This window comes from Chroicocephalus ridibundus, chromosome 2, assembly GCF_963924245.1.
Source record: "Chroicocephalus ridibundus chromosome 2, bChrRid1.1, whole genome shotgun sequence".
Classification (NCBI taxonomy): Eukaryota; Metazoa; Chordata; class Aves; order Charadriiformes; family Laridae; genus Chroicocephalus; species Chroicocephalus ridibundus.
The window spans coordinates 7766861-7787888 of NC_086285.1; the positions used below are offsets into that span (position 1 = coordinate 7766861).

At 45.1% G+C, this 21028-nt stretch overlaps 1 protein-coding gene across 7 annotated transcripts in view; it reads right to left on the minus strand.

Annotated features, from left to right (window-relative positions):
• Positions 1–21028, minus strand: part of PRKAG2 (protein kinase AMP-activated non-catalytic subunit gamma 2) — a 237341-nt gene that overhangs the window by 71998 nt on the left and 144315 nt on the right. For all 7 annotated transcript variants that reach the window (XM_063324365.1, XM_063324367.1, XM_063324366.1 and 4 more), the window contains one exon: positions 3136–3350. In XM_063324365.1, the coding sequence (XP_063180435.1) occupies positions 3136–3350 (215 nt within the window). The remainder of the gene's footprint in view (positions 1–3135; positions 3351–21028) is intronic.

Consider the following 21028-nt stretch of genomic DNA (forward strand, 5'->3'; position numbering starts at 1 on the left):
GCAGCAGGATCTTCCTCTGTCAGGAACTGTCTCCCACTTTTTATTCCCCTCGCCAGAATCTATGGCTGAAAAATCACATTAAAATATACACTCTTCCAAGTGCTACTAAAACATGAAAGGTTTTGATTACATCTGCTGGCAGATAAATATTTTTATTCTTTCCTCCACGCCTTCACTCTCACTGAACAGATTTAACCAATCTGTGTCATAGTCTCAAACAGATAAAAGCCAAGTACACAATCAGCTTCAAAGGCAGTTAATTATAAAAACGGACTAAGATTAGTTCCAAGTCCTGACACTGCGCCTTCCTATAGTTATCTACTGTTCTGTGTTTTTTTTAATAATACTTCCTTCTCTGGGTCCAAGGGTCCCTCTTGGCTACTGCAATATATATATAGCGATCACGAATCATTTGTAATAGTTCTGGGATCTCACACATTATCATCACTAGTTAAACAATGTAATAAGTAAATGAGATGTAAGCTGACAGAGCCCTGTAGATAAGAGTCAACTTCTCGTTTCAGATGTCAACATAGAAGCTTCCCTGTCATTAAATGGATCATCTAACAGCACGGCCACTATGAAACCATTTATCATATAATTTATAGTGTGTTTTTAAGATAATTGGAATTGTTATGCCAAGAAATGGTGATGTCAATAAACAAGAAAATGAGTTTGCCTTTTACAGATTTGTCTATGGCATGTGCATTGTGAAAACATGCATTTATTAACACACAGCTCGGAATAAATGAAATGTTTGAAATACAGTACTCAAATCAAGAATGTTGGTCTCGTGCTGCCGTATTTGTAAAGGAATAACTTAGAGGGATCGAAAGACACAATGGTCCTGAGTGAACACCCGTCAGCTTCAGATTCACACCCTTCTGCAGAAACTTACCCTTTCTCTCCTCTAACAGTTTCTCCTGCTAGAAGAGCCTGGCAAACCTCTCTCTCTGGTTTCTGTTGAAAATTAAATATCCAGGGCTTTGTTCCTCACAGATTGGTAGCTGCTGCCATTTGTTCCCAAGTCAACCAAAAAACTAATGATTCACTGGCAGCCCTGCATGCTCACTGCACTCAGATATAAATGAGTACAGAGGGTACAAACCAAAGATAATCAGGAGCTCTACATATGTATTTATATATATATATGTATTTCTCTAGCTTCTGAACAGGAGATAATTGAGTCCAGCATACTGAGTTTCCATCCGGACTCTCTCTTGTATGTATATACAGCCACAACAGTTGATAAATACGCCCAGAGAATTTTGGCTTTTTATCCTGGCATCTTCTACTCAACTTCATATTATCCAAATCAACATATAATTAAAACCAAAACAAACCTTTCAGTCTTTCTGTCAGCGGAACGTGCTAAGATTATGTTGTCTCCCTGTTTCTAATCTAACAGGTACAAAATACTCCTCTGTAGCTGCATAACACAAATAAGCACATTCATATGCAAATAATATGACTGATGGACTGAAACCTACCAAAAGTATTTTTCTGTCCTACAAGCCTTTGAGTTTCATAATTTATGTATCCCAAGATTACTATTTACATGGCAAGGCAGCCTGGAGAAAAGTTACTGCTGGAGTTCCCTAACTATAAATGTAGGATTTATGCTATTTAATACTTTAGTTATTCACTTTTGCATAGCAGCAGAACAGAAAGTTTGTGTTTTGTAGGGAGAGTTTGGCTTGCTTAATCTGGAGAAACAAAGGCTGGCTACAGGTACAACAGGATGTAACACACAATGAATGAAAATGGCTGTTAATTATACGAGCAAATGGTCGTAACACGTCCATGAAAAAAATCAGGTCGAAAATCAGAGACTTCCTAACCATTACAGAAGGGGTCCCCAAAACAGGGCACATGTTTTACTGGATGTTGCATGGACAACGACTTGGAAGTAGTACGTGAATACTGATGCAGTACCTAAACACTTTCAGCGTAACAAGGGCTGCTGCTGCTGTGGAGGGACCTAACACAGACGGGTTTGGGATCGCTGCCTCAGTGTACGCAGATCCTGGAACAGCTTTCCATGGGCGAGTGGGAGGAGACTTCCTGCTTTTAAATAAACCACTGGGAACTGGAATGGAACAGAACTTCTAGCTGTTCAACAGGGAAGCAGACCTCATGAACCTTTATGTCCTTTACACTTCTACATTTCTAGATACAGAAAACGTCAAAGATTTTATATTCTGAGGGGGGAAAAAAAAAAAAAAGAAGAAGAAAAGCCGTGAAAGACAAATGAGACAGATGCAGGGCAGTTAACTCTGGTGACAGATCACAGTCTGCTAGTTCTGTGACACAGGGGAACTGTGAAGGGAAAGATAGTTACTGCGAAGGAATTAGCATGAAAAAGAAAGACGGAGCAAAAAGGCAGAGGAGCACAAAAAGAGAGAGCAGCGATGCCGCGGATGCCGCGGAGGCTGGCCAAGGGAGAGGGGAGGAAGCACAATGGCATGCAGTGCGGATGATGTGGTGGCGAATATCAGAGGCTGGAATTCCTGCATTCCCAGCAACCGCTGAGTTCATGCATTCCCAGGAGCTGAAAAAACCACTCTCCTGAGGATACCTCTGCTATGTGGGGGGTGGATAAATACCCTGGTCGTGCTGCCCTTCTTACTCTGCTCTCTGAGCTGGGGCAGGAGGCATGGCGGCAACTAGTGCCATCAGTCACCAGCTGTCCCAGTCATCTCAGACTCCAGGGGCAGCAGGAACTCAAAACCCCTGCAGCTCATACTGCGAATTTCTTTTTGATATGCTCTCCTTGGCTGCTGGCTCTCTCATCAGCTCTTCCTAAGGGAGATCAAAGACAAATCCTAAATAAAATTTTATCCTTCTCTAAAGGGCACCTCCTCAGCAATGTATGCTGGCATCTGTAGCCACTGAAAAACTCGCTTGAGAATAGTGCAAAAATTGGTTGCTCTTTGGGTAAATGAGAAGGGGAGCTACCACCTTTGGATTCCTAGTGCCTCGTCAGCTGAACACTGGGAGAAGCTGAGACAAGTCTGAAGTAAAAGGCAAATGAAATTGTTGTCGTTCTGTTCCACGGTATGGACACGCATGCTCCAGCCCATCGGTTGCAATACAAGAAACCATTACGCACCACCCTGTCCATGCTTTACTTACTGGTTTTGAGGTAGCACAGGGAGCTGGTGTCATAATAGGAGGCTTGGCTGCGCTTTGAGATGGAGGCAAAGAAAATCTCTGCCCTGTGTCCGGAGGTGAAGAACAGTGAATCCGTGTTTCTAGTCTCTCAGGCTCATGCTTATAGGATTCAAGAGGAAACGTGGGCTGCTTGGTCACTTGTGTTGGGGTGGATGGAGAAGAGGAGAGGCCAGAGGCTGTAAACAAGAATAATTACCAAGGATCAGTTCAGAAGAAAAGCAGAACAGAAATCTCAGCTTTACAGTGAACCTGTATTTTTCTTCACATTTCCCCAGGCTAAAAGTAGGTATCTCACCTCCTCGTTTATGAAGGGGAATTGCTCCACCTTGCCGTTAGATCTCTTTTAATCAGTCAACTGGTTGAAGCGTCTGATCCATTTACAGGGAGGCATAGTGGCGAGACGAGAGCACTAGAGGTTTGTGCTGTGTTAACCTCCTGTCTGATTGCTTATTTCTAAAATGATCCCCAGCAGTGGTATTAATTTATTGTTTTAATTTTAATAGTCCTGTGAGTCTCAGGATCACCTCTATCTCATGGCAAATGGCTCAAGAGCTTGAATGGCTGCTTTTTCTTCTTTTTCATTGTTTTAACAGTATCTTGGCCAGCAGTTAGAATAAAATTAGGCGCAGAGGCAAAAAGAAACAGGGCATATTTCCCACGAGCCTCAGTCTGCTTTCTATAAGGCTCTTGGCAATGCCTTTATACAAACTCGAATTGTTTTCAGCAGCCTTTGAGGAGAAAGTTTATTCCTATCTTGTGCTGAAAATCTATATCAGCAGCAGATCTTTTCTCTTGTGAGCATCCTGTTTTTATTTGACACATGTATCTACCCCAGCTGTATTTTAGGTTACGTTCTTAGGGCAGTTCTGAATTGTGATCAAACAGATCATTGAGGCTATTATTTATTACCCGTTTAAGAACCAGCAGACATTCACATCCAATTAGAAAATTCAAGTTACAACATCTGTGTTTCTTGTTACATCTATATGTACGTCAGCAAACAAAGGATGATTCTTTTATGCCAACATAAATCAGGACAGACTTAAATGCAGAAAAACTGTGAGGCTGAACAGAGCTACATATTTTTAAGTGGGCTGCTGGCACCTCTATGATGTCTGAATTTGGTTCGTTTCTTCAGTTTCCAGAGATTTGTGTAGATAATCAGTTTGTCCAGAGGGGACTGAAGTCCACCAAAAGGGTGCAGATAAGATAGCATTTAATAAGACTAAAATCCCAAGCAACTCAAACAGTGTTTGAGACCATGATAAGGCATCTTCATGATAAATCTAGCTCATCTTCTTGGTGTGAGCTTTCATGGCTCCACCAGAGATTTTTGCACCAGAGATTTTTTTCCCATTCAACAGCTTTGCACTGGTGGACACGCAGCCTCCACTGCTCCTTCCTTTCAATCCGGCGTAAAGTGCATTAGTACAACTCACTTTTCATTACCTCTCAGTGCCCCGTTTTACCTCACAGATGCCATTTCTAAGTAAGACTTCGTATTGATGGAAAGTAAGTATAAAACTCGGTAATAATGAAGATGCTGGACTCAGAAGACTAGAAATCCAACAAGTTGGGGAGAGATCTATTACTTGAACAAACTGTTACTCCTACATACCTGGGGAAGAGTTACCATATCTTATGATAGAGGAATTAATGAGGAATTTAGGTAACTGTTCTTTAGCTGTCATTGTTCATCGAAAACAACCTTTCTTGATGGCTTTTACATATGAAGAGACTTAATTTTAAGAATATAGAATCATTCATCAAAAAACCTGCAAAATAATTAGCTCTAATGTGTCTTATTTGTAGTGGGTTTAGTGGTGCAGTGTAATGTATTTCTTTCTTTCTAAGAAAATCCTAACTCTCAAAAAATTTAGCTTTGCTGGAATCAAAAAGGACCCCTGACTCAGTCCCTCTCTTCAGTCCTTTTCCAGAATTGCAGCTGTCCTCCAAGGATTTCCATTCCATTCCATTCCATTCCATTCCATTCCATTTCATTTCATAAAGAGACCTGCGGCTCTGCCAATTAAGCAGCAATAACCACAGACCCAGTGGAGACCGGGTGTTGTAGGCAGATGTAAATGTTGGCTAATGTGACATGCCACAGGGTGAAGCAAGAATAACAACCCTGGTGTTTTGAATGTCCTCAACTTCTGCTGATTCCAGTGGGACCAGAGAGTGTTCCACATCCTGAAGGATTAAAAGGACACCTGACTTGCCTGTTCAGTTTTTGCTTACAGACAAATTTAAGTAAACAGTTCTGGGGAAAATGCTCTTATCTTCTGTGTTTTTATGGACGTACAAATGTTTCCTGAGCACTCCGATTCGGGTTTGAGGTGGATGGCAGCTGTAATTGATGCAAATGTAAAACCACTAAAAGGGAGAAGAACACCATTAGGTCTTCAAGTCTTGCTGCTGGGATGTGTTCTTTGTGCGCTAATGTATTCAGCAAGTCTACAAAAACCATTTCCAGTATCAACAAGCTCTGCCAAAAGAGCTATTACCAGACATAAGGAAACCACATATTCACCGTCCTAACAAGGCCGGCCTGCCAAGTGTAGAGGACATCTGTAGGACACAGAAAGATGTGGATCAAAGGAGACCAAGGAAGCAGCATCTCTTACATCCTATGAAAACTATTGCCACCTCATTACAGATGTGTAACAGCACAGCCAGGACAGACAGCGCCGTTTCCATTTTATAAGAACATTGACTGGTGGCGAGTCTCCTTTTGGATGCCAGCTTTGGACACTTGGCCTGAGTTTTTATGGCTGACGAGAATCTGTGACTCCAGCCACTTTACGGGGAGCACTCTGAGCCTTAGAACTGTCTGTTTCAACGAGGCACTTAAAACATAAAGTGACTCAGTTTTTTTCTGTGACTCAGTTTCCACACAGAGGTGGAGGGAAAATTATAATTATTTTGCAGGGAATTTGATTAAATTATGCAATTAAGTTTTTCAGTCTTTGGTAATTAAAAGCTTACCTCATAGCATTATTATGATATCTGTGTTATCTACATTTGTACAATACTGAGACTGAAGGTGTAACCCCGTAGGAAATGTTAAATATTTTTATGATTATTAAAACAAAAGACTTTGGGCTGCTGTGATACAGCTCAACATCCTAAACCTGACAAAGGATTTTATAAAAAACTGCCACATAAAAGAATAAAAATCTGTAATATAGCCCCAAACCAAAATCAGTTCAGGGGTAACAGAATTTTGTATTAACTTTAATCCTGTTGGACTGCCATCTGAACAGGCAGCATTGGTGTAAATAAATAGTTATATACATGCGCAGTAGTTTCCCTGGTCTACTACAAAAGAAGTCCATTGAAGAGGCAAGATACAGCTATATCCCAAGGCTGAAAACAGTTCATTTTGGAGAAAGTACACAGAAAACAATTAAGCAGTGAAAACTAGCCAACAATGCTAAAGTCTTCTATACTGAAGCTGCAAAAATTCAGTATGTACGTGGGATTTTGGAGAAGAAACAATCTTTGAGATTGGCTGCAAACTCTAGTGGTTCTCATAACAAGGTAAACTGATATGGCAAGTAATTATCTCTTATGCTACCGTTTCTTTCATCAGACAGTGAAATGCATAATGAAATGCGATATTTTCATGTTAAGAAACTAAATAGCTCTTCCTTTTTCCATAATATAAAACAAGAATTTTAGACCAAAAAAAAATAAAAAAGAGAGAAAAAATCCAGCAGATCAGTCACTGTGTCATTGGCTAACTCAAGGTTTTGTCCTCTGTTTTCTGTTGATCATCCCTGTCCAGTTTTAAAACCCTCCAAGAGTTGTGCTCTGTTCTGATTCATCCTGACATTTCCTTTCTGGGGGCGAAACAAGAGCAAACAAAGACGATAACTTTGTGGTCCCCGTACTGACGAATCATAAGTCCTAACATTTGCATAATTGAATACGCATATGAATAAAAATACTCATAAGAATATATGAATATGTGGTGAAAAATTGCTTTAATGTAAAGCAGCAACTTTTGTATTATAGCGTTTCTTTACTCAAAACCTGTGTGTGAGATTCTAACAGAACTAAATAGCACCAGGCTTCATTTCGAGCAAAACAGGATTATCTCACTGGCCAATCCAGCCCAAACCATGACATTCCAGGGCCCTTCTCCCGTGCCAGTGCTGTCTCCAATGGCACGCAGCGATGGCCCAGCATTCAGTTCTGGGCCTGTATTCGAGCCGCTTCAGCTGGGATCCAGCTGCCCATCGCAGGCTGGATGCAAGAGCCCCGAGAAAGTACAAGCACAAGCAGAGCCCACAGTTTTGACCCACGTTAGCACGCAACTCTAGCTGGTATTTACTTGGTCACAAACATACAAAAATAACGTTGCTACCTTTGCTTGTTTCTCTAGGTGTTTGCAACTATTTCTTTTAAACAAAGCCCTTATTTTGCACGGCGTTAAGTTCTCCACCCACTGACTTGGCCATTCTGATCCAAACCAGCCCTCTACTGATACATAACAGGAAAAGATAAAGCGCTACATTGTCATTCGCGTACTCCCAAGGGAAGAAGGATTGCTGCCCTCCTAAATGTCCTGCGTTCCCCGGGTGACACCCACAATTAGTTCTGTCACCTACATTTCACACCTGACCTGGCAGGATGCATCTGGTGGTGTCTGGGAGGAAGGATGCTCACAGCCCCGCGGTTCCTGCCAAAGCCTCCCTTTTATTCATCAGCTCCGCTACGTGTAGTTCTGCCCGGAGCTCAAATCAACCCCTTTCCAGAAAGGAAAACAGCCCCTGCCCCCATCAACCTTTGGAGCCACCTACCCACAGATGGTGCTGCTGGGGATTTTGGGAATGCTCCAGTACAAAAGGTTGGCCTCGGGTGGCTTGGAATAGAGTCGCGCCCTCCTCGCAAGGGCCCAGACGCTATAGCCAGCGGCCTGCTCTCAAACTACTTTTGTATTTGTGCGCTTAAGATGAAGTTGCTAAAACCGATGAGAGTTACTGGCCATGAAAAATAAATCACTTCTGCGGTTTACCTCCTCCGAGGAATCACACTTCAGTATTCTCTTGTCCTGTACCTGATCAAGCAGATAATGTCGTTGCTAACATATAAACCTATTGCCAAAATAGCTTTCCAAGTTTATATATAGGGATATAGTCATATACCATTTAGACTGAAACTTCCCAGGAAAAAGAAACCAAAAGGAATTTCCATTTGCAGTGGCTCCATGTGACACTTTTTGTCTGATTCCTTCCCAGGACAATACTGTCCTTTCAGTTCCATTCTTCAGCTGGCCGTGAAACAGAGAAGGCGGCCGGCTGTGGCTGCTGAATTTTAAGTAGTTAGCAGCACAAGCGAAGCTGAGTCGAGCCGGCTCTTCATTAAGCTGATTCACTCTTCAGACACAATACTATGTTAATTTTGACACATAACAAAATTGATGCAAATTATGTGAAATTAAGTTTAATGCCACTTAATGACAGTAAAACTATGAATCCATAAGCAGGTAAATGGCTACTGGCTGTTTCTATTCAAATAGTACTGGTGATATTGACACTAAATGTTGTAAAATACCTGCTAGTCAAAAAAATGAAATAAAATTAAGTCTGAAGAGTTATTGTACCCAAAAATACAGTAGATCCTGCCCAGGAAATTTCCTGGCTATCACTTTCACTTACACACCAATTATTCAGGATGCCTCCCACCCTACCAGAACTACAGCTTCTACTCTTCAACCACAGGGCCCGTATCTGTGATCAGCAGCGCGTCACTCCCGTAACAGCCAGCCCTCCAGTCCTTCATCTAAGCTCCCTGCTTCCAGCTGAGCAGCATCTCTCCTAGCTGCATTAGTAAGCACATCTTCAATCGTATATTATTATTGAAAATCTTATTGTCCGAAAAGTTTCACAGGGAAACGTATATTTTTTTGCAGTAAAAATCTGATTTCTTTACATTGGTTCAAACACAGTAAAGGAAACCGCTCCTTAAGGGGTCTCAGCCACAGAAATACCTGAACCTGAAAGCTCCAACTTTTGCTTTAGAAGCTATTTCACTTTGTAAAACTGAAGACAAAACCGTATCAGTTTCCAGGATTCAGCCTGTTCTGCTCCACTTGTGGTCTATTTACATGCCTAAACAACGCTCGTATCTGTGGAATCTGCAACATAACACCTTTTCCTCATAAAACTGAGAAAATCAGAAGCTGAAGAGTTTAATTAGTAAAGTTGTGAGAATTGTTCTTTCTGAAGATCTCAAGGCCCCTTTATGAGGAAAGGCTGATGAGGAGAAACACTTTCCCAACGCTGTATCCTTTAAAGGGTTTTCTGCAGGTTTCTCCTGCCCTGCTGATTAGACAGAGGATCTTCCGCCTTGCCCAGACTGGTACATTGGTTATCTTACCTCAGTTAAACGTACCTGACAAATCTGGGAAGGCTTCACGTGTGATGTCGGCCTGGCTTACAGAACGTGACTGAAATAGTATTTCATTTCCTTAGAGCAGCTTTTCAAATACCCACCATCTGGGAACTGCAAGCAGGCTACACCTCCAGCCTCAGGTGAAGGGGGCTTTGCAGACCTTGGGAGGCTTGGGCTTTGTCTTGTTTTGCCATTTCGGAGTGTGCCGCGAGGTTCTGGATACGTCACCAAAGCAGTCAGCACCTCTGCAGCGTCAGGCTGGATCTGTGTGACGGGCTCCACCGTCACACGCGGGGGATCCACCCTGCAGAGCCCCGCTCCCACTGCGCAACCACCCTCACCGCTGCATTCTACCCTCGCCTTCTCCCAAGCTTAGCACCTTTTAGAGATCCAAACCTCCACAATGAGCCTAGATGAAACTAGATGAGTTTCATCACTTTTGGTTTTGCATTGCCTGTTTTCAACAGACTTGCATTTTTCCCTTATCCAGCAGACAACTTTCTATCAGAGTACAAGAATTGACCAGGGGGCTTGACTGTCAGGAAAGAGGTGGCCGTCAAGGGCCACCTACAGGCAAGCTAGGAGTAGTATATAGGATCCAGAGATGTAGACAATTATGAATTTGTTGCTTTTAAAGCAACATGGGATCCAAACACAGCAAGCAGAGACCTTGCTGTGTCTGGTGTGGACAGAAATCCTGGCGTAGAGCATCCCTCTCAATAGGTCTTTTCTAGTTCTCGTTGGCAGGAAGGTTCCAGCCTGGTTTCTAACTCCCAATTTTCTGCCACCCTTTCTCCTTTGTCTTGCAAATACTGGAAAGAATACTATGGGCAAATGATTCATAGCAAAGAAACAGAGATCAGCCATGAGCTTGATGGTGAAGAATGGTGGGTTTTGGTTTTGGTTTTTTTTGAGACAGCCAAATGCCACTGCTGTTTGACAGCCTGATGTGTGATAAATGAAGAGGTCACGGAATCACGGAATCACGGAATCACGGAATCTTCAGAGTTGGAAGGGACCTCTAGAGATCATCTAGTCCAACTCCCCTGCTAGAGCAGGATTGCCTAAAGCACATCCCTCAGGGCTGCATCCAGGCGGGTCTTGAAAATCTCCAGAGAAGGGGACTCCACACCCTCCCTGGGCAGCCTGTTCCAGTGTTCTGTCACCCTCACCGTAAAGAAGTTTTTCCGTGTATTTGAACGGAACTTCCTATGTTCTAGCTTGTGCCCATTGCCCCTCGTCCTGTTACTGGGAACCATTGAAAAGAGCCTGGCTCCATCCTCCTTAAACCGACCCTTTAGATACTTGTAAACATTAATCAGGTCCCCCCTCAACCTTCTCTTCTCCAGGCTAAAGAGTCCCAGCTCTTTCAGCCTTTCCTCATAAGGGAGGTGCTCCAGTCCCATAATCATCTTGGTTGCCCTACGCTGGACTCGCTCCAGTAGTTCCCTGTCCCTCTTGAACTGGGGAGCCCAAAACTGGACACAGTACTCCAGTTGTGGCCTCACCAGTGCAGAGTAGAGGGGGAGAATGACCTCCCTCGACCTACTGGCCACAGTCTTCCCTATGCAGCCCAGGATGCCATTGGCCTTCTTGGCGACAAGGGCACACTGCTGGCTCATGGATAATTTGCTGTCTACCAGGACCCCCAGGTCCTTCTTCTCAGAGCTGCTTCCCAGCATGTCCGCCCCTAACATATACTGGTGTTTGGCATTCTTCCTTCCCAGGTGCAGGACCCTACACTTGCTTTTGTTGAACCTCATTAGGTTCTTCTCTGCACAGCTCTCCAGCCTGTCCAGGTCACGCTGGATGGCAGCACGGCCCTCTCGAGTGTCAGCCACCCCTCCCAGTTTGGTATCATCAGCAAACTTGCTGAGGATACACTCTGTCCCCTCATCTAGGTCATTAATGAATATATTGAACAAAATTGGTCCAAGTATTGACCCCTGAGGGACACCACTCGTTACAGGCCTCCAACCGGACTCTGTGCCGCTGATCACAACCCTCTGAGTTCTGTCACTCAGCCAGCTCTCGATCCACCTCACTGTCACCTCGTCTAGCCCATACTTCCTCAGCTTCCTAATGAGGATGTTATGGGAGACAGTGGTAATGGTTGAAGTAGCCACTGAATAAGTGCCTGAGCCAGGCAGGAGCAATTAGCTCAGCATGGCAATTACATTGAGGGACTCAGAACCAAGACTTCAGCAGACACATGGCTGCGGCCAGCAGACACACGGCCACACGGCTGTGGCCAGCACGCGCTGTCAAAAACACAGGCAACATGTACCTTGTCACCTGAGTGCCAGCGGTGGGGTAGAGTATTAAGAGTGATGCTCAGCAGGTAACAGCACAATGGGGAAACATCCTGTAGAACCACGAGAAGCAGAAGGAGGAGGTTTGGGCAGGCACCTCTATGAGAAGCAGATGTGAGCAAGGAATGCTTTATCCTCCGTGCATCCATCTGCCACAGAGCATGGGGTCAAGAAGCTTGCAAATACCAGCTTTTCACTTTGGGAATCACCTGGCTAACTTTCCAATCCTGCCACTGACAGCAGAGCAAGAGGAGTTTAAGAGTGCCACCTTCCAAATGGCTCCTGCTGTACACAAGCCCAGGACTGCCGATAACGGGATATGACATTCTGCAGCCGCTGCCTGGGGGCAACTGCTGGGTTACAACAAAAGCTAACTGTGCGCTACCAAGATACCAATCTAAAAAAAGTCACCAAAATGAAAATCAATCACCCCTCTTCATTCAAACTGCGCTAGAAAGACACATGACATCTGTGCAAACCCCGAGTTTCTTTTTCTGATCCAAACCAGATGACTAATGAGCGTAAGCCAATCCATGCAAATAAGCCACGTGCAACACTTGGCCCTTATCAACATACTGATAACCGCTGAAAGAAAATTCTCCTCTGGCTTCCCAGCCCCGTATCGGCACGTTAGCCAGGCATAGCTCTACATCACATGGCAGAGATTCACATGGTCGCTTATACTATGCGCTGGTTATAGCCGGCTGCTGTGAGAAACGATGCCTACAGCGGGGCTACTTTATTTACTTAATACACCACCTGGCATTTAAACTTTCACAGAGTACTTTGTGTTCAGAGGCTTTAATGAAATAACTTTTGTTTTCTATGCTAGCAAAGACATCTGTCTGCTAAAGCTAGCATTTAACGGCTCTTTCCACGTTAACCTCACTTGTCCTGTCTAGGCTCTTTGCTGTTTTGAGCCAAACTGAGCTAAATGCTCCCCTGCTATTAGAGAAAGCCGCAAACTGCCTGTCTTTGGTGGCACTTGAGTGGCCAGCACTGCCTGTCTCTCCATCACCCTGTCCTCTGCCAGAGGCTGCAGTAACTGCTTTCTGCCCCCCTCTCCCTGCTTTTGCACAGCAAAGCTTCCAAACCACATCATCATCCTTCGCCTTTTTGCTTCTGGTAGCACCCACTGCGTGCAACATGCTTCACACACATAACAGATCACAGGGGCCCCCACCTGCAGGGTTTGCATTTTGACAGGCAAAGGAAAAGAGGAGGAAAAGTAAGCGGGGTGGAAAGGTGGGAGGGGGAGTGTTGTATGCACAACATATAAAGACAAGTTTGGAAGTAATTACTTGCTTGTTCTGATGCTTAATTTCACACTTACCGATTTCATACTTAATCACTGCACTAAATGTCAGCTTTTCAAAAGCAGCTGCTTGGGGGGGTTGCGGAACAAGGGAAGGTGTTGCTTCTCCTATGGTTTATGATGTGCTCATTGATGTAAATTTAAAAAACGAGGGAACTGAGGCAAAGATTTTCTTAGCTTGCTTGCTCTAAATTAGTGCCTTGACCATGTACCTTCATTTCCGTAACACGCTAAAGCAGAGGAACACCCTGCAGAAACTCAAAAACAAGCCAAACATTTTACAAATATGTCATTAGAGGCCCAAGTTAATGAAGAGAACAGTCTAAATCCGAGCCTGCAGAACCCCACTGAAGTCGCTGTGGGTGATTTCATCTGCACAGTACATCTACTCTCTGTGTAACCCAGAGACAGAATATTAATGCACATAAAGACCAGTGGGATATCCATTTACAGCGTACGCATGAGGGCTCCCGGGCTGGCGCCAGGGGAATGCACACTGGAATGCCGCACGCAGCAAGAAGGCGAGAGTTTAGACTGTGCCACGTTCTGAGGCTCGGAATAGCTTATAAGGCTGTCGGAGCAGACTCTTCAAGAGTCGGGTGCTGGGACTTACTCTCTAATTTATCAGCTTATATGAGCCTCACTCTCCTACTCTTACAAGGAAGAGAACAGCCCTAGAGGTGCTAGCAAAGGCATCAGAGTTACAGGTGGATTGCAAGTCTCCCAGCACAGTTTACTTTTGTTTATTTTCTGCAATGCTTACAAGGGCACTGGGGTGAGAGTAATTAAACATTTGCGAAGTACTCCAAATCCTCAGGAAAGCTGTAGCTAGAGAATGAAGTCGTAATTTGCAATTCCTTTTCTTCTGAAATCCATGTTTTTCAAACCCTCTGTTCTTCTCTTATTAAAAGAACAAAAAATCTCCCTCGTTCCAGCTCTTTTCAAAATTCAGCAGGAGTCCAAGCACTGCATTTGCCTCTCCCCACTGTGCCTGACTCAGACTTCTGTCTCATCATAATTCCCATCTCGCTAACCTGGGAATTAATCTTTTTGTGCACATATGGCACGGCGGAGACGGCACAGTGCTCTCTAGCACACCTACCAAAGCCTTCTGAAGAAATAACTAATGACTTCATGGCTCTGGTTTGATTGAAAATAAATTGCTATGGGCCCGCTCCTGCTCCTTATGCCACCTGGTAGTATAATTTCCATTCCTTCATTGGTACTGGACCATGCTTTTAGTTGAACATTAGTGCAGTAAATGAGTGCTTTCTCCAGACAGTACCCTGCTCAGAGGCTAACCCTCTCCTTCCCATGAAATGTTCCACCCAGCACCATCTTTCTTCTGCCTTTCACAATTAGGTCACGAAGCGAGGTAGATTACAATTAACGCTAGATCTCTGTCCTTCTGGTTAGTTCTAATCTGGACTGGTTTCCCGATGTTCCCGATGCAGTACAAACACTCGTCCTGGCACAAGTGTGAAGGCAGCAGGAAAGGGGCCAGGAAGAAAGCAGAACCACTTTCTACGGTGGCATTGCTGGATTGTACCACTTGAAGTGTACAGAAAACAACAGCCCAAGTTCTTCTAACAATTACTATGAACAGAGTTGTCCATCTAGGGTCTGGTTGAGGGCACAAGGGAGAAAAAAGGGAAGGCAGCTGCACAGCCATGTACCAAACCCACAACTATATCAGAAGACTTAAAATGTGCCCTGAATTGGGATGTACTTCTCTACCAATGGCAAGTCCGTGCTTCCCATATATGAGGAATCACTTACCATCTTATTTTCTTCTCCCAGCACAGAAGCTGGGTAAGCTTAGAATCAAATGAAGCCCTGTCCTCTTGATTCTCCACACTCTTGGCAGTAAAGTAAGTACTGCCATGACACCCAGCAATGAAATGAGGCTGAAAAGCAGCGACATCACATCTGTACGTTAAACCTTCAGGATGGAGTTACCCGAAGAGGCTATCTATCTGAGCTGTACTAAAAGGTATGTCTACAAAGTTTTTAGATGCTGGTGTTGCCACAACTATGGAAGTCGAACACACTTAGCAAGCACACTACATGCTCAAGAGAGCCATGAACATTTGGGTCCCTCCTACTTAAAGAAAGAGTTCAACCACAAATGAATCCCTACTTTGTTAACATAAGCCTAAAGGGAACTTTAAACACATACCTGGATAAATAACAGTCACATGGAATGAACAAGCACTCACCTTGGGATATTCAGTGATCCTGTCATTTTGGAGGTCCCCTTAAACTCCTTCATCTTATTCTTCTTGCTTGCTCATGAGTAAAATTCAGACTCATGGGAGGGGACTAGACTTCAGTGATGTCCATGGCATTGGATCAACCAACACTTGGTCTGATTTTATAACTATATTGCCAAGTGTTTATATTGACCACACACATGTCTGGTATTTCTGTGCCAACTACATGACACAAGGTTGGTCTGTGCCTTCCTGTCCACATACACTTTCTTGACTCTTGATCTACCTCTTTCTTCTGCAGATGAAGCATCTCCTCTCCTCTCTACGCTTCCGCTGAAATGTTACACCTAACACTTCACTTCAGGTCCACTAGAGACAGATGCTATTAGAATTAAGTTAGAGGAATTCCTCACACATTTCCTTTTTTCTTGTTACTTCACCTCCTGTTTGCTGGCTGATTTAAACCTTCCTCATCCACTTGCCTACTCACCTGCAAGACCAGTCCCCAAAAGCACACTGCAGGGTACCTTCCTTTGCTTGGCTGCACAACAGGTTGCAGCTGATATCTCCTCTCAACACCCAGCTCTGCGGTGCTGCAAGCTTCTGTCAGGAAAGACCACAAGTGCCCTTCAGCAGAGCGCGCTTACATTTTTCCAAAGGGCTGGCCAGGCAATTTTCCTCTCCAGGAAATCCTTCCCCTCCCTTGTCATCCAACCCCAGCTTCACCCCACAGCCCATCCCAGGTCACTATTACAGCATGCCTCCAGCACATGACAGCAGTCACATTCCTGGCTTGTTCTACTCCTCAGAGCTGTCATCCTGCTATAAAGCATATGAAAACATAGGAGCCAAAAGGACTCAGCATTTTGAGAGCGGGTACCTCAACAGCAGACTCTTTGGAGCAGGGGACACCTTCATGACAGAGATTTCGCCCACTCAGTGTGGAAAGCTGATCTATTTAAGCAGATCTACCTTCGCCCTTTCACTCCACCATTCCCCCCATTGCACCAGTCCTCATCCTTTTGCAGGTATCTCCCTAAATCCCTGGAGACTTAGGCAGGTCTCATTCCTGCCCATCGGCATCAGCTGTGGACAGGCAGTTCACACTGGTGCTCCAACTACCCTCATACTCCAGTTCATACTCTGCAGCAGGGCGGGGATTTCACAGCCTCAGACGCAGGAAGACTGAGCCATGTCTACTGACCTACAAGACAGCTGAGTGACAGACGCAGAGGAATAGCACACCCTAAACTGAAGAAGCCAGGCAAATCCCGCAGCCATAAAAATCACATAAGGCGAACAGAGTGCTTGGTGCTTCCATTGCATCAGGCAAAAGCACAGTGCATCTCCAAGCAGGCACGTTCGCAGAGGCCCTTCCTCCAAGTTTGCTCCCTTGCTGACTAGGACAAGGCAGCATCTGAAAGTTCAGACATCAGAGATGCAGCCAAAGTCTATGATATGAACTTAATATACTACAAGAGGAAAACGCAGAAACAACTCCTACTGGCTAATGTGCCAGAGAATCATAGAATCATAGAATCTTTGTGGTTGGAAAGGACCTTTGAGATCATCGAGTCCAACCATACACACACACACACAAAACCAAAAGCAAACAAACAAAAAAACCCCAACAACCTACAATCTCTGCCCTTCAGAGCATGCCCTGAAGTGCCACATCTAGATGTTTCTTAAACACCTCTAGGGATGGTGACTCAACCACCTCCCTGGACAGGCTGTTCCAGTGCCTGACCACTCTTTCAGTAAAGTAATTCCTCCTAACATCTAACCTAAACGTCCCCTGCTGCAACTTCAGACCATTTCCTCTGGTCCTGTCACTATTCACCTGGGAGAAGAGGCCAACACCCACCTCTCTACAGCCTCCTTTCAGGGAGTTGTAGAGGGCAATGAGGTCTCCCCTCAGCCTCCTCTTCTCCAGGCTAAACATGCCCAGCTCCCTCAGCCTCTCCTCATATGCCCTGGTCTCCAGACCCCTCACCAGCCTGGTAGCTCTCCTCTGGACACGCTCCAGCACCTCAATGTCCCTCTTGCACAGAGGGGCCCAGAACTGAACACAGCACTCGAGGTGAGGCCTCACCAGTGCCGAGTGCAGAGGCACCATCACTTCCCTGCTCCTGCTGGTCACGCTATTCCTGGTACAAGCCAGAATGCTGTTGGCCTTCTTGGCCACCTGGGCACACTGCTGGCTCATGTTAAGCTGGCCGTCCACCAGCACCCCCAGGTCCTTTTCTGCTGGGCAGCTTTCCAGCCACTCTTCCCAAAGCCTGTAGCATTGCTTGGGGCTGTTGTGACCGAAATGCAGGACCCGGCACTTGGCCTTATTAAACCTCATACAGTTGGCCTTGGCCCATCGATCCAGCCTGTCCAGGTCCCTCTGTGGAGCCTTCCTACCCTCAAGCAGATCAACACTCCCACCTAGTTTGGTGTCATCTGCAAACTTACTGAGGGCGCACTCAATCCCCTCACCCAGATCACTGATAAAGATATTAAACAAAACTGGCCCCAGAAGAGAAGAAAAGCATGGACAGGTTTTAAATACCTGATCTCAGTATCTCCTTCCCTAGATGGAACAGTAAGAAAGCTACATCAATTACTAGAAGATCTGCATTAGAGATCAATTTGTGGGCAGTGATCTGACTGTCTGCCCTATTGTCTTCTGTGATTCTACAATGGTCAGGGAAAGGAAATGTACAGAAGACACCTATGCCCTTTTATTTAAAGTTTTAACCCCTCAAGAATCTGTGCACACAGGGGCAGAAGTGGAGAGGGCCTAAAGAAGAGGCTGCAGGGCAGGAACCCAAGGGCAGGACTAGACCTTCTGGGGAAGGAATGGCTCCACCAGCCAGGACCAGATCGAGCAATCAGTGAGTCTGCTGCAACAGCCCTGGCAGAGCCCTTCTAATGCTGCTCTTCAGCTCGGAATAGGTGATTACTACAACCTCCACCCCACCGCCCTGTCCACCATCACAGCTGGAAACAGACAGGGTTCGGGGCTTCAAACCAGGAAGAAAGTATGTTCAACCTAAAACCTTCTGAGGAGCAGGAGGCCTCTCCACAGGACAAGTGTGATCCCGGCAAGAAGAGAGGATGCTTCGTTGCTAACCTGGCCCGGCCCCTGTGCAGGTGGGTGGGATGCACAGGCGGCCGAGCAGGGGGCCGGTTATGCAAGTACTGACTCAGATGTCACGGAGCAAAGCCAACACTGCAAAGGCCGCGGTGAACAACTGTCAAACGATAAAAGATTTCAGTCACTGCTGACTGAAGCTGGATTTAAACCTAGCAGGGAAAGGCTTTGTATCTTATTACCAACCCGCTGCGCCAGTCACTTCCCTCCCCAGCTGCACTATTTTAACCTCATTTCTGAAAATAAATTATGAGCTGTTTTCTCCTTGTAACAAGCAACTATTGCACTGGAAAGCTGGTTGTTTTCAGTTGTTAAAAGCAAGGCAGTGCTGCAACCTGTTCCTCGAAGCACGGGCAGCTCAGGACAAGAGCTGGACTACCCTGATATCCCCTACATACCCAGGACTCCCATGCAGAAAGCCATTTAGATTGAATTAAAAATTGAATCACAAACAGACCGTGACAAGTTTTGGGGCACTTCTGCAAGTTGAAAACCACTATACGTTACCCCGGTTTACTGAACATTGGTGAAACTGTATTTGATGCTGAGAGTCATCTGCTGCCACTCAACACAAATGAATCAGTCAGATGGTGAAAGACCAGCTGGCGTTAAAGAGCCATCTAGACAAGCGTTCATGGCTGACAGCTCATTAGCTGAGCCAGTTCTTGCAAAAACCAGTCTAGAAAGGGGACTGGTGTCTAATCCTTCCAGTCCAGATTCAGAGGACGTAGGATGCAGAGATTCTACCTGCCAAGAACACCACATCCTTTGCTTTCCTGAGCCTCTATTTTTTCTGACAGCTGATTACGTTCCTGCCACCTCCAGAAAAATAGAAGATGACACTGCAGAGACAGCATGAACGTACGATCCTTAACTCCTACCAACCAAGAGCTTACAGATTGGCTGCAAAGAACATCAGGAAGTTCTGCAATGTTCTCCTTTCAAGAGAGGACAGTTTATTACTTAATAATGCTCATGGCTCTCCAGATTTTTCCCTAAGATTTATCCTTACAGGCCTTGTCACATCAGGGAACTTCAGCAGTTCATTTGCACCACTCGCTCCATCACACTGTAAAGTTGTGGCCCCAAGAAGCTTTTTTTATTTTTTAACTATTGCATTGATTAAACAGATATAAGCTGCCAAAGTTTCACTACTGTAAAATCAACCCAATCACTGTTTTGTGGAAAATAGCTGGTATTTAGCAGACACTTTTTTCTTGATGCAGAAGTGAAACATAGAATCAATCATAGAGTCATAGAATGTGTTGGGTTGGAAGGGACCTTTAAAGGTCATCTAGTCCACCCCCCTGCAGTAAGCAGGGACATCTTTAACTAGATCAGGTTGCTAGTGAACATGAAGGATCACCCCGAAGTTTGGTTGAACTTGAACACGATCCACCTTGGAGCAACTCAGCCCTATCGGTGTTAGACCACGGTCGGTACAAGCTGAACACCAGCCCAGGCCAGCTGAGGCCTCCGGACCATCACATGGCTGGCCACTAGCCTTACAGAGCGTACGTCCAAGGTATTCACTCTGCGTGGAGCCAAGTGCAGGATCTCTGACAGTGTTTGCCATAGCCCCGTCCACCCCAGTGATGCAAAAGGAGAGCTCAGCCCTATTCCAAGCACAGATTGCACCAGTTTCTGCCACCACACAAAGTCCTGGAGTTTGGGTGAAAGGAACTTCCTACCACAGACTTGAAACTTTACAGGGTTAAGACCAGCAAACACAGTTTTTGGAGAAGGCACTGACTTCCATCCAACTGTGAGAGCAGCAAGAGTGGTAGAAGGTCTAAACCAAGACAAGAAGGGAGCTGGGTGTGCTGGTAGCACTGGTCCCGCGCAGGCAGAACAGGAAGGTTTGAGAGCTCAGGAGCTGGGGCGGCAGTTTCACCAAAATTACAATTTTTTGTGTTATTGTGTGCTCTGAGTGCATTGCTTCATCTCAGTAAACAAAGCCGCAATGAAATTAAAGGGCTCTGACAGCGAATCAAAACTATCTAGTGTGAAGGAAAATAATCAGACCTGGGCAGGGGGCTCGGGCACAGCTGGCCGCAGGAGGAGGTGAGTGCTACAGCAACAAAAAGGATATCAACCAGAGCGGGCTTAGCCACTAAAACGGCCAAGGTAAACAAGGCACAATCTGTGCTAGTCCCTCAGCAATATGCAATTAGAAAAAGGATCGCATAATTACATAACTTTGTCATTGCTGAGACACGATGGCGCTAATCAATGACCTTGCTTCCACATGAACCGTGTCTTACCAGTGATGAAGGTGCTCCCGGCCACTGCACGCCTGTGTTCTACGGCAGCGTGCAAGAAACGGGTAGAAATAAATCCATGCAGGAAAACCAGGACACATTGCTAACTACATTTTGTTTCATTCCTTTGATCTGTCACTTGAAATCAGTCAAAATCAAAAATAAAATATCCCAAACCTGTGCCTAAGAGGTATGTATCACATCGCTTT